The sequence below is a fragment of the Chrysochloris asiatica genome, unplaced genomic scaffold (assembly GCF_000296735.1).
Source record: "Chrysochloris asiatica unplaced genomic scaffold, ChrAsi1.0 scaffold00127, whole genome shotgun sequence".
In the NCBI taxonomy this organism is placed as follows: domain Eukaryota; kingdom Metazoa; phylum Chordata; class Mammalia; order Afrosoricida; family Chrysochloridae; genus Chrysochloris; species Chrysochloris asiatica.
In genome coordinates, this window is record NW_006408645.1 from 2501323 (window position 1) to 2514339 (window position 13017).

Below are 13017 nucleotides of genomic sequence, written 5' to 3' on the forward strand. Positions count from 1 at the left end.
GAGTGGTTTGGGGCAGCTCCCCTGTGGGGACATCTTAGGCCCTGCTAAGGACTTCCTGTGTCCTCCAAGCACTTGGGGGACCCTGGTAGCTAGAGATATGGGGATAAACAGAAGGGATGCAGCCCAGAAAGCCTATGTCCTGGCAAGGCAGAAGTGTAGGAGGCAGGGCAGAGGCAGAGAAGAAGGACCACCATCTGCATGCAGGTAGGAAACCCAGGATTCTGAGCCACGTGTGCCCCTCACCATCAAATGTCTCTCTTGCAGACAACTACCTACTGAAGAATGGCACTACCGATGTGTTACTGTGTGGCAACAGCTCAGATGCCGGGTACGGGGCGCCCACCTGTTGGGGTGGGGTGTCTCCTGGTGATTTCTCCACTGATGAGTCTTTTATTCATGCTCCTGACCCTGGGAACAGTGAGCCCTGTCCCTGCCAGGGTCTGTAGGATTCCCCACTCCCACCCTCCTCTCAGAGGAGACAGCTCCGAAAGGAGGGCTGCCAGGACTCAGAAAATGGGGCGGGCTGTAAGGCAACCCCAGAGGCCGCACAGGGCTCTCTACCAGCCCAACCCTGGCTCCAAGCTTCAGGGCTTCACTCCCTCCCCACTTGTCTGTCTCTCAGTGTGGACTGTCCTCGAGGGCAGGCAGGTTCTGAGTAGGGTCCCCAGAGATGTCCACTGACCCTGTGAAGCTTTCGGGGTTAATAGGCTGTGGCATGGGTTATAGGAGAGAGGAGCCCACAGACTCACCCTGGTTAAGTGTACGCTGTGGAGATGTATTTCTGCATTTCTGAATATGAGGTCCTAGTGTCCAGGTTTGCTGTCTCCTTGCTGTTAAGGAGAACGTCTAGAGGGTCTTGGGGCATTAACAGGTACTGAAGCCTCCTGGTCTCTTGACTGTACCCTTCCACATGCCAAGTCTATCTGTTTCTCTCTCACACACACATACACATACATGCGCACCCTTTATACATGTGACTCCAGCTTAGAGCTCCCTGTTTGGGAACCTCCACTTCCATGAATCGTGGCCCTGCGGTAACTGAACCAGTGCCCCAGCCTGCCTGCCCCTACCCCAAAATCATTCTTCAACCACATGGCCTTTGCACTTAGCTCCATCCCATTCAGCCCCAGCCTCCCCACTTCCCTCAACATGTTCCGCTCCCGATGGAGTAGACAAAGGAAGAGATGGGTACCAGGCCCTTGCATGGGGTGTCTTGTGGGAAGAAGGGAGCTAGCAGAATACAGGTAAGTGGAGAAAAGGGGAGACAGCATCCCAGTAAGAGGCACAGCATCAGCAAAACCATGGACACAAGACCCGGCAGTGGGCACTAGGCTTGTGCTGAACTGTCCAGGGTGATGAGTCAGGCCCAGTGGGGATCTTAAGGCCTTCCTATAGCACAAGACAGAGTCTGTGTGTCTGACCACAGGACATGTCCTGAGGGCTACCGGTGCCTAAAGGCAGGCCAGAACCCAGACCACGGCTATACCAGCTTCGACTCCTTTGCCTGGGCCTTCCTTGCACTCTTCCGCCTGATGACGCAGGACTGCTGGGAGCGCCTCTACCAGCAGGTATGTGTGTACTCAGGCCAGCGGAGGGGCACTAGGGTCCAGGACTGGGCTGCACAAGCTACTAGCCAGAAAGGGCCCCAGCCGTTTCCTCACTGGCGGAGTTGTGCGGGGGGCAGTGCAGGACAACGCCTTCATTTTCCTTTCCCAGTGAGGACAACAACTGTCCTTAGAGTGGCAGTGGGGGGCGGGGAAGTCCAGCAAGAAAAGAGACTTCCTTTTTACTTCTGACCAAGAATCCATTTATATGAAACAATCCTTTCTCCATGAGTGGGACACTCCTCCACACTCTAGATGTATATTTTTTAGAAACCTACTGCCATCAAGTTAATTGTGACTCACAGTGACCCTGAATGGAGATTCTGAGACCTTATATCTTTATGGGAGCAGACAGCCTCATCTTTCTCCCAAGGAGCACTGTTGAGTTTGAACCACTGACCTTGCAGTTAGCAACAAACCACCTAACCATTGCAAAATCCTTCCTGTGGCATGGCACATTTGCCCCCACTCTATATGTAGGTCATACTCCTCTCTGTGTTGTTAAGTGCCATCAAGTCAGTTCAGAGGAGTGGCTGGTGGATTTGAACCGCCGACCTTGAGGTTCAAACTGACATTGCAGTTGAGCGCTTATACTACTGCCACGGTGGGACAGTCCTCCCTCTGTAAGACAGGACGCTCCCCTGTCACCAGGTGGGAAAGTCTCTACCACCCAGGTGGTGGCTGTGTGAACTCCAGCATTGTCAAGCTGGTGACTTGGAAGAGACCTTGTGAGAATGACCTGGGCCACTTTTCTCTCCCACCTCCCCCCAGACCTTAAGATCTGCAGGGAAGATCTACATGATCTTCTTTATGCTTGTTATCTTCCTGGGCTCCTTCTACCTGGTGAACTTGATTTTGGCTGTGGTCGCCATGGCCTATGAGGAGCAAAACCAAGCAACCATTGCTGAGACAGAAGAGAAGGAGAAGCGCTTCCAAGAAGCCATGGAAATGCTCAAGAAAGAGCATGAGGTGGGTGAGCAGTGCAACCCAAGGGCCTGCAGACCAAGCCCACACCTGACAAGGCCTGTGGGTACGGCACATGCTGGGGAAAGCTGGATCCTGAATGCGTGGTGCATGCTGGGGAAATCTGGTGATACCTGCTGATTAAAGGTGTCTGCTGAATAAGAGTACTCTTTATAAGCATGGCTTATGCTGAGCAAAAAAAATTCTACCTGCTAGTTCAACAAGATGCCTGTTCGTGAGGCTCCTGCTGGGTGAAGGTGGTATATGCTGGGTAAAGTTGCCCCCTGGAATCCTGACATCTTCTAAAGGATAGGGGTACCAGCTGGGTAAAAATGGTGCCTTCAGGATGAAAGTACTGACTCCTAGGTAAAAGTGGTCCCTGTGAGCAGAGTGCAAGATGGTTAAACTTGTATCTACATGAATGTGAGTTTATCCTGGTCAAGGGCTGCCTTCTGGTGGGGCCGTGAGGAAGTCCCAGAAATAATGCCCTGGCTCCCCAACAGCTCCCCACTCAGGATGCTGGAAGCCAATCACAGACCAAGCCTGTTAGAAGCCAGGCTCTGGGCATCTACCTTAGTTCTCACTGCCCCACACCACCTCCCTGAGACTCTTCTTGGCCAGCAGAACCTTCTGGAGTATCCCCTGTCCTCAAGTTCCACTTCATCTGCTCATCAATTCTCCCTCTACCTGCCCTACACACTCCCACTTCCCTAAAGGCTGCTTACTTCATTCCCTCCTGAATCTTGATCTTAAACAATCCCGCATCTCTCTGAATTTACCTGTGTGCGGTGCTCGTGTTTTGGGGTTAGGTACCAGCCCATTAACGTTCAGAATTTCTCCTCTGCCTTAGCCTGCGGCTGCACAGCCTCACTAACTAAACAATCCCTTCCTTCACCTCTTTCCAGGCCCTCACCATCAGAGGTGTGGACACTGTGTCCCGCAGCTCCTTGGAGATGTCCCCTTTGGCCCCAGTAACTGCCCACGACAGAAGGAGCAAGAGGAGAAAACGAATGTCTTCAGGGACGGAGGAGTGTGGGGATGGCAGGTTCCCCAAATCCGACTCAGAAGATGGTCCCAGAGTAATGGTAACCCCCGGCTGTAGCGCTGGCCCTCTCAGCCATGGTCATGTAGGGCGCCTGGCTTAGATAAAGTCCCCACTGTGTATTTATTCCCCAACATCTTTGAACTACCCTCCCAGCTCTGCCTGCATCCCATGGTTTTAGGCAGCAGGGCAGGACAGATTTGGGTGTTATGCTATTCCCAACCTGGGACTGAATGTCCCAGCCCTGGAGCTGGAATTAGGAGACAATCCCATGGACAAGGACATGCCTACATGAGTGAGGGAATAAGGGTGACTTCTCAGGTCCTACTGAGACCCGACCTGCCGTAGCTATGGTCTACACATACCACGAACCTTCCTGCTTCCTTGTCCCCTGCCCAACCTTAGTCTCACCCTCAGGCCCAAATAAGCCTCAATCTCAAAGCCCCAGTGGCATTGACTTCAGACAGGGAGAGATCCCAGGAAATGCAGGGTTGCCTCTAACTGTACTCCCTCCTCTGAATACTCCTTGGCTCAACCCACCCAGCTCCTGTGTGGCAGGCAGAAGCCTTCAATGCCCCCAAGATGTTGAGCTGGGGTTGCTGCCCCGAGGGCTGGGTTGAGAGCAGTGAGAACCCGTCTGGGTCACACCTCCTCTCCCCATGCCCCCAGAACCGCCTCAGCATCACCCACGGTCTCAGCAGGACCTCCATGAAGCCACGCTCCAGTCATGGGAGCATTTTCACCTTTCGCCGGCGGGACCTGGGTTCTGAGACAGACTTTGCAGATGATGAGAACAGTACGGCGGGGGAGAGCGAGAGCCACCGCACCTCACTGTTGGTGCCCTGGCCCCTGCGTCGGCCCAGCACCCAGGGTCAGCCTGGCCCCGGGCCACCAGCTCCAGGCCACATCCTCAATGGCAAAAGGAACAGTACCGTGGACTGCAATGGGGTGGTCTCCTTGCTGGGGACAGGCGACCTTGAAGCCACGTCTCCAGGGAGCCGTCTCCTCCGCCCTATGATGCTGGAACGGCCCCCAGACACGGTGAGAACACCCTCAGTGCAGGTACCAGCCCAGAGCCAGCTGGTCTCCTAGCTAGGCGTCAGTTGCCAGGTCCAACAACCCTCACTAAATATTAATTGAGTGCCTATGGGGGTCCCTGGGTTAATATTATCAGTTAATGCACTCAGCTGTGAACCAAAAGGTTCGAGGTTTTGAGCCCACCCAAAGTTACCACGGAAGAAAGGCATGGTGATGAACTTCTGAAAGTAGAGTTGTCTCCACAACAGCTGATTTCTGTTTTGTTTGTTTGTTTACTGTGTGCTGGGCTCTGGGGTGAGTAAACTCACCCAATCCTCACTGTCCTCTTAGAGCTTCCATACTAATGGGGCCAAATAGACCAAAAGGAAATAAAATCATGGAACAAATATGCATACACACATCCATACTTCAGTTTAGACTTAGATATGTGTGTAATGGTGATAAACAAAACAAGAGTTAATTATTTAGCAGTTTCTAAGGCACAGGCAAAGAGCCCTAGTGGCACAGTGATTAAGTACCCTGCTAACTGGCAAGTTGGTGGTTTGAACCCAGTAGCAGCTCTATGGGTAAACAGAGCTGGCAGTCTGCCCCCATAAAGACTGCAGCCTTAGAAACCCTCTGAGGCGGTTTGACTCGGTCCTAGAGGCTCACTAGAAGTTGCATCAACTCGATGGCAATGGGTTTGGTTTGGGTTTGGGGACAACAGTTATTATGCAAGGTTGAAATATTTTAGTATTTTGTCAGCTAATAACTCAACATGGCGTGGTGTGGCACGGTGGGATAAGCCCTGGAACTCAGTGGTTTCAGCTCACCAGCTGCTCCTCAGAAACCCTCCATAAGACAGCGATGGGTCAGAACCAACCTGACAGCACTTAACAACAGCTCAACATAAACCTGGGCAATAAGGGTTAGGTTTCTGAAGAGCAGCTGGTGGGTTTGAACTGCTGACCTTGTGGTTCACAGTCTAATGCTGATCCTGCAGTACCACACCAGGGTGTGGGGAGCAAAATGAAGGCCTAAAGGAGGGGAGGGCAGTCACCATGCTGTTTTTGGAAACTCAGAATCTGGAGACCAACTGGGTTTGAATCCCAGTTCACATCTAACTAGCTAGATGGCCTAGGACACACTGCAGGACTTCACTGTACCTCAGGTCTCGGCTTTGTAAAGTGGGTATAAAATGCCCATCTCAGGATTGGTTGTATTACATGTCAGTAAAGCATTTTGGGCAGAGCCCGGGTGCTGTACATAGTACGAATGTTGATGTATTTAGAACATCATCATAGCATAATGTCCTAATCATTCAGAAGAAACATGTTTTAGACAGGAATAACTAGTGCAAAGGCCCTGAGACAGAAGTGTCCAGAGCCTGTTGAAGGAAGTACCATGAGGTTAGCTGCAATTATTGTCAGAATGGTAACAAGAAGGAGCAAGCCAGGTGGTGAAAGGCTAGCCCACTGACAGACTAGTGGCTGCCCAATCAGCCTCCTAGTGTCCTTGCTGCTCCCTGCCTCCATGGTCTAGAGTAGCCCACCCAGGAAATTCCAACTGTGTGGCATAGATTCCCAGGCCACCTGCAGGGTGATGGGGTGGGGGTGGGAGCAGATACTGAGGAAGGTGTAGGTGAGTCTAATGAATTTCTGTCCCTCAGTACCTGGGTGCTGCAAATGGGTAAATACTCAGCTACTATTGGCAAGTTTGGCAATTCTAATCTACCCAGAGGTCCCTCTGAAGAAAGACCTGGAGATCTACTTCAGGTAAAAGTCAAAGACATTGAAAACCTTATGGAGCTCAGTTCTCCAATGGCATGCCGGAGTCACCCCATTTGGAATCTACTCAAGAGTAACTGTTTATTGTGGAAACAAAGATAGTAAGCCACACCATTGGGCTGTGGAGCGGACTGTTGTTAAGTCTCTTCCAACTCAGGGTGACTCCATGTGTGCAGAGGAGGGTTTTCAAGGCTGTGGCCTTTCGGAAGCAGATCCCCGACTCTGTCTTCTAAGAAGCCTCTAGGTGGGTTCAAACCATCACTCTTTCGGTTGGTATTCTAACCCTGAGTTTGCAAGACTCAGGCCCCTTGTGGTGAGGACTGACAAAGTGAAAATGGGCCAAGTGCTTAGACTAGTTCTTGGTTCATGTTAAAGTTATTATTAATACTACTACTGCCTATCCTGGAGTCCTGGTGCGGCGTTGTGGGTTAATGCACCGGACTGCAAAGCCGTTTGAACTGCAAGGTCCGTGGGTCAAGCTCACCAGCTGCTCCTCGGAAACCTTGTAGAGGGTCGCTATAGGTCAGAATTGATTTGATGGCCCTTAACAACAACATAAGGAGCCCTGGTGTGGCGCTGTAGGATAAGCACTGGACCAAAACATTGATTTGAACTGCAAGGTTGGCAGTTCAAACCCACCAGCTGCTCCTGAGAAACCTTATACAGGGTTGCTATGAGTCGGAACCGACTTGACAGCACTTCATAACAACGTAAGTGTTATTAGCCAGCAGGAAGGAGTGCAGACTCCTGGGATACGTTGCAGAGTGGTAGGGAACTCACATGTCTCTGGAGCTGGGAGTGGTGGAGGGGGGCTTGCTGGAAACCACAGGTAGGAGGGAAGATAGCCACTGCTCTGGAGGGGCAGCAGAGGTCGGGGTGTGGCTCCCTAGGAACACCAAACCTCCATGGCTGCCGGCTCCCCCACAGGCCTGCCCTGGAGCTGAAGCCTGTGGACTCATGGCAGCAGCTGGAACACTAATAGAATTTCCTAATCTCATTAGGGATAAAACCGTCTCATTGTGCTGCACGTGGCGGGAGGGATCTGAGTTCAAACACTTCATTACCCGGAATTCTGACTTCACCCATTCTCACTTCTGTGGAGCCTGTTTGTTACCTTAAAGAGATTAGCAGGCCAAGAAAGGGTCATTTGCCAAATTAAAGGAATTATCGGACCAAGATGGAGACATGTGAAAAAGTAAAGAGATTAGCAGGCAGTAGGCTCTGGGGAATGCCTTTCTCTGCTCCCCAAATCCCCCTTGAGGCGTCTCTGCCCAGTTCTAGTCTGAAAAGAAACAGCAATGTCTGTCACGTACCACCTCCAAAACCACCAGCTGCCATTAAGTCAGTTCTGACTCATAGCGACCCCATGTGTGTCAGAGGAGAACTGCGCTCCATAGGGTTTTTCAGTAGCTGGTTTTTTGGAAGTAGATCACAACTAGACTTTTCTTTTAAGGCAATTTTGGGTGGACTTGAACTTCCAACGTTTCAGTGAGCAGCCAAGTGCATTAACCAGTTGTATCACCCAGAGATTGCTGGCGCATGTTGTTAGGTGCCATCGATTGGCTTTCAGCTCATAAAGCCTGCCCCATACGGTTTACTTGGCTGTTATTCTTAAGGAAACAGTTGTTACTCTTGTTAACTGCTGCCGAGCTGTTTCCAATTCATAGCGACCCTGTGCAGGATTCCCGAGGAGTGGTTGATAGGCTTGAACTGCCAACCTTGTGGTTAGCAGTTCACTGTTTATCCTATGGTTCCACACCAGGGTCTCTATGGAAGCAGTTGTTGTTCAGTGCTATCAAATCAGTTCCAACTCATAGCAACCCTGTATAGGGTTTCCTAGACTGTAAATCTTTTTGGGAGCAGCAAGCCTTATCTTTCTCCCATGGATCGACTACTGGTGAGCTAGAACCACAGACCTTGTGGTGCACAATCCAGTGTGTATCCTACAGAGCTACTGCACTCCTGACTTGATAGTAGTGGGTTTGGAATTTGGGCTGGAGGCAGGAGGATGAAGATTTGCTTTATCTCCTGCCTGTATAATGATGCCTGGTCACAGAAAGCTACATGGGGCTGAGGGAGGCAGACTGATGAGCTATTTTTTTTTCCTTCCGCCAAATATCAGGTCTTCACCCTTATCCCTTGGTCATCTGACAAATTAGAGGTAGAGCTGGAATGCCTACACAAACCCCCAAGTTGATTTGTTCCTCCAACGAATATTCATTTAGTGCCTGCCGCATTTGGGAGCCAGGCAGGGTTTGAGGCTCTGGAGCTACCGCAGTGAACAGAACACAAACTCTCCACCCTAACTCTATCTGGAATCCTCGGGCTCTGCCACCCTGGATAGCCCAGGTCCATCTCTACCCTGAAGAGATTGTAAGTCCAAGATCTCATCCTCCTGTGTTGAACAGCCCAGTTCCTTCCACATCCCAACCTGGGCACACGGGCTGTGGTCAGGCATGGCCCAGTTGATGGAAAGTCATTGTGGGCCCTCTTTGGTTCTAGGAGGGGCACTAAATAAACCCAGAGAATGCCTGCTTGCCACCATCCTTCATCAGGTCATGCTAGAGCTCTGTCTTTGGTCATGGTTCCTGTTATGTATAAAACCGGCACATGCACGTTGAAAACGAATCCAACAGTACAGAAGTATAAAGTGAAAAGCGAACTGCTTCCTTTCCTTCCTCTCCCTCCACAATCCCATTCCCAGAAAGACGCACTTTAACAATTTGGTGCACACCCTTCCGGATCTTTTTCTTATTTTTCCATCAAGCAGTCTGTCTTGCAGCTGCACCCAGGAGTCATGCACGCTGGGGCAACCCCTTTCTGCTGTCTGTGTCCTACTCCCAGGTTGGAGTGTATCCATAACTGATTTTAATATCTTTCTATTGATCAGTTGTTTTCCATTTTTGTGGTATTAGGAACAGCGCTGCAGTGAACATCATCGTACATATATTTTTGGTGCCCATGGATAATTATTTATGAAGTTAGATTACTGGATGAGGAATTGTGGGGTCAATCTAAAATTTTCTTGGTTGGTACAGCCAGACTGCCTCCACAAAAGCTCCCACCAGCCATGTCTAAGCATGGTGCTTTATGTTTCTATTAATGTCCTCCCAGAGTATGTTAGATTCTCCCCCTCCCCCCAGCTTCTTTATGCCCTCGACTCTAGGGACTTGTGGTCAATTAAGATTCCCAGATCATTTTAGCATGTACTAATGTTTGTGACAGCATCTGGCACAGAGAGGGCCTGACCAATAAAGACACTCGGCACCTGCAGCTTCCTGTCCACACACTAATCACCAATTTGTGAGATGGGGAAGAAGGAAAGAGAATAGAGATGATAGAGATGGAGGTGCTTTGAGCTGGGAGGGAGCTGGGAGCAGAGCAGCCCAGCATTTGGCGTCCCATCAAGATCCCCATTCTGTCTCCTGGACCAGTAACCCTACGTTCAGCAGAACTAGGGCTTAAGCAGGACTGTCATCCCCAGACTGACACAGATCTCCTGGTTGCACACAGACAACACCATCAGAGGAGCCAGGTGGGCCCCAGATGCTAACGCCCCAGGCTCCATGTGTGGATGGCTTCGAGGAGCCAGGAGAGCGGCAGCGGGCCCTCAGTGCGGTCAGCGTCCTCACCAGCGCCCTGGAAGGTCAGTCCACCCAGGTGTTGTCCAACCACGCCCTGCAGCTGGTCTACCAGATGTCGTAGTTTCTTAGTGCTGCTATGACAGAAATACCACAAGTGAGTGACTTCCATGAACAGAAGTCCATTTTCTCACAGTTCAGGAAGCTAGAAGTCTGAAATCAGGAAGGCTCTCTCTCTCTCTCTCTCTCTCTCTCTCTCTCTCTCTTTCAACTTCCTCAGTGCCTTAGTAATTTCCTCATGAATCAGTCTTTCCCCATTTGTGTTTGCATGCATCTTCATCTCATCTGCTCTTTTTATATCTCAAAAGTGATTAAGTTTAGGATGCACCTTCCCAGTGTCTCTTAAATAGACAGGCCCTCTTGAACATATAGGAAATCTTATCCCCAAATTTGCTTACTCTCACAGTTGTGTTGTTGTTAGGTGCCCTCGAGTCGAGTTCCAACTCGTAGCTACCCAATGCATGAAACACTGTCTGGTCCTGCACCATCCTCACGATCGTTGTTAGGTCTGAGCCCAGTGACTGTGTCAGTCCAGCTCCTTGAAGGTCGTACTCTTTTTTGCTGACCTTCTACTTTTCTAAGTGTAATGCTCTTCTCCAAGGAGCTCTGGTAGCGTAGTAGTTACAAATCGGTCTGCGAACCGCAAGGTCAGCAGTTCGAAACTACCAGCTGCTCTGCGGGAGAAAGATGAGGCGGTCTGTTCCCATAAAGATTTACAGCCTCGGAAACCCTGTACAGAGTCGCTATGAGTCAGAACCAACTCGACGGCACTTAACAACAACAACAACAATGCTCTTCTCCAGGGACCTACACCTTTTGAAGACAGCTCCAAAGTACATGAGACCAAGTCTCACCATCCTCGCTTAGGGATTAGGACTTACAACACATATTTTTGAGGTCACAATTCAATCCATAACACTTGGATGTTCCCATCTGCCTTGACCTGCCTAAGCTATCGCCACAACTCTCCCAGCCTTTTCTGTGTTGTGTACCCTGTGTCCTGTTCGACCCCAGGTATCTTTTCACCTGTTTGGGCTTGTTCTTTCCAAGGCATCCTCATGTCTGTGTCTCTTTTAAACATTCCCACATCTGTCCTGACATGTCTATCAATACCATCCCATCCTCTCCTAAGCATCCCATGCCTGCTTTAGGCTATTCCCAGCCTTTTCTAGAGCTGTCCTGGACTGTTGCAGGTGCCCCGCATCTGTCTAGCCATTCCCACCATAGGCAACCCCACATCATTTTCAGGCTGAATTTGGAGTTTCCTGCACTTATTTCCCGCTCTACCATACATACATCTTCCCCGGTCTGTCCATGCATTCCCCATCCATCCTGACACATCCCAAATGTCCATACTGGTTCCTCCCTGGGTGTCTTATATCTGATCTGTATGTCCCAAATGTCATATCATTCTTTTCAACAATTTTACATGTATCCCTTCCCGATAGGAGTATCCCCATGTCTGTGTAGGACTCATGCTTTAAGCAAGCCCATACCTGGCCTGATGTAGCCTGTCCTATATTCCCAAATCTATCCTGGTCTCCTAGGCCTGTGTCCCTCTCTTCTCATATTTCCAGGGTAAGAACAACTTCTCTGCCCCTTATCCTTCTCTGCCCCTCTTGCCATCTTCCTGTCATATAGCCACCCTGTCATCTCCCCGAGAAAGTCTTAGCTCTTTTCTGGAACATCATCAGTTACATATTGAGTCAGCCAACTGAAACAAACCAACTCCCTGGCTGTTCTCCAGAGCTGGAGGAGTCTCACCGCAAGTGCCCACCATGCTGGAACCGCTTTGCCCAGCGCTACATGATCTGGGAGTGCTGCCCACTATGGATGTCCATCAAGCAGGGAGTGAAGTTCATGGTCATGGACCCATTCGCTGACCTCACTATCACCATCTGCATCGTGCTCAACACACTCTTCATGGCCTTGGAACACTACAACATGACAACTGAATTCGAGGAGATGTTGCAGGTCGGGAACCTGGTAAGGACCAATGACAGCTGATGTGAAAATCAGTATCCCCCAGTGGGAGGGGCTCTTGGCCAACTGATAAAGTCTTTATGGGTAAGAGGGAAAGAATTCTAAGCACAAAGGGATATTATGAGGGTGGGAGTCAGCATGGAAGACATCTTGGAAGAGAGAGGCTCAGAGGTGACTTTTAAGTAAGAAGCTGAGAGATACGGATTGATGGTAAAAATTGCGGATAAAGGTTTATGAAGATGCTGAGAGTACGGAAAACAAAAGTTAAATGGGTGATCTGGAAACGTGAGTGTTTGCAATGGGTAGATGGAGGAGAAGAGTGAATGCTGAAAGAGGCAGGTTTTTTTTATTAACTGAGATTACAAAGGTGCTCACCAATGTTTGCTGGCTGGAAGGAAAAATGTATGATCTTGCATGGATGGTTGGTTGAATGGATGGATAGCTGGGTATAGTGAGTAAATCAGATAGAACTAGATTTGAATTCTGACTCAGCTCTTACTATGTGACCTCCAGCAAATTACAAAGTAATTGGCACAATGAGTATTTGTTAAATTTAATAAATGTAAAATTATTATGACAGTATCAGCCTCATAGGAAACTAATGAGGACTGAATCAGATAATATCTGTAATGTGCTTGGCTCAGAGTTTGATAAACCATAATGATAGCTATGGTTATTGTTTTCTTTGTTGTTATTAAAAAGACTAAACCTGGAAGTCAGAATATCTACGTTTTAATGTTAATTTTGTTCTTAAGATCAAATCAAATCCTGCCTCTTTGCTATGGGGAAACCAAGGCCCAGAGAGGAGGAGGAGGATACAGTGGTGACAGAGATGGCCCCCCAGGGTAGGGAGGGCTGTCAGCCTTGTCCAGGCAAACACACAATCAGCACTTCTACAAGGGATCCTAGGTCAGGGTTTGCAAGAGCTCACTGACCTTACTAAGGAGCCCTGGGTTACTGCTGGGATATCTAGCCACCTG

The 13017-nt window shown here is 49.7% G+C and overlaps 1 protein-coding gene across 9 annotated transcripts in view; it reads left to right on the plus strand.

The window, feature by feature from the left end:
• The window catches only part of SCN5A (sodium channel, voltage-gated, type V, alpha subunit), a 116375-nt gene that overhangs the window by 42606 nt on the left and 60752 nt on the right, over positions 1 to 13017 (plus strand). For all 9 annotated transcript variants that reach the window (XM_006869139.1, XM_006869141.1, XM_006869134.1 and 6 more), the window contains 7 exons: positions 265 to 328; positions 1427 to 1568; positions 2376 to 2573; positions 3473 to 3652; positions 4279 to 4650; positions 9927 to 10059; positions 11802 to 12040. In XM_006869139.1, the coding sequence (XP_006869201.1) occupies positions 265 to 328; positions 1427 to 1568; positions 2376 to 2573; positions 3473 to 3652; positions 4279 to 4650; positions 9927 to 10059; positions 11802 to 12040 (1328 nt within the window). The remainder of the gene's footprint in view (positions 1 to 264; positions 329 to 1426; positions 1569 to 2375; positions 2574 to 3472; positions 3653 to 4278; positions 4651 to 9926; positions 10060 to 11801; positions 12041 to 13017) is intronic.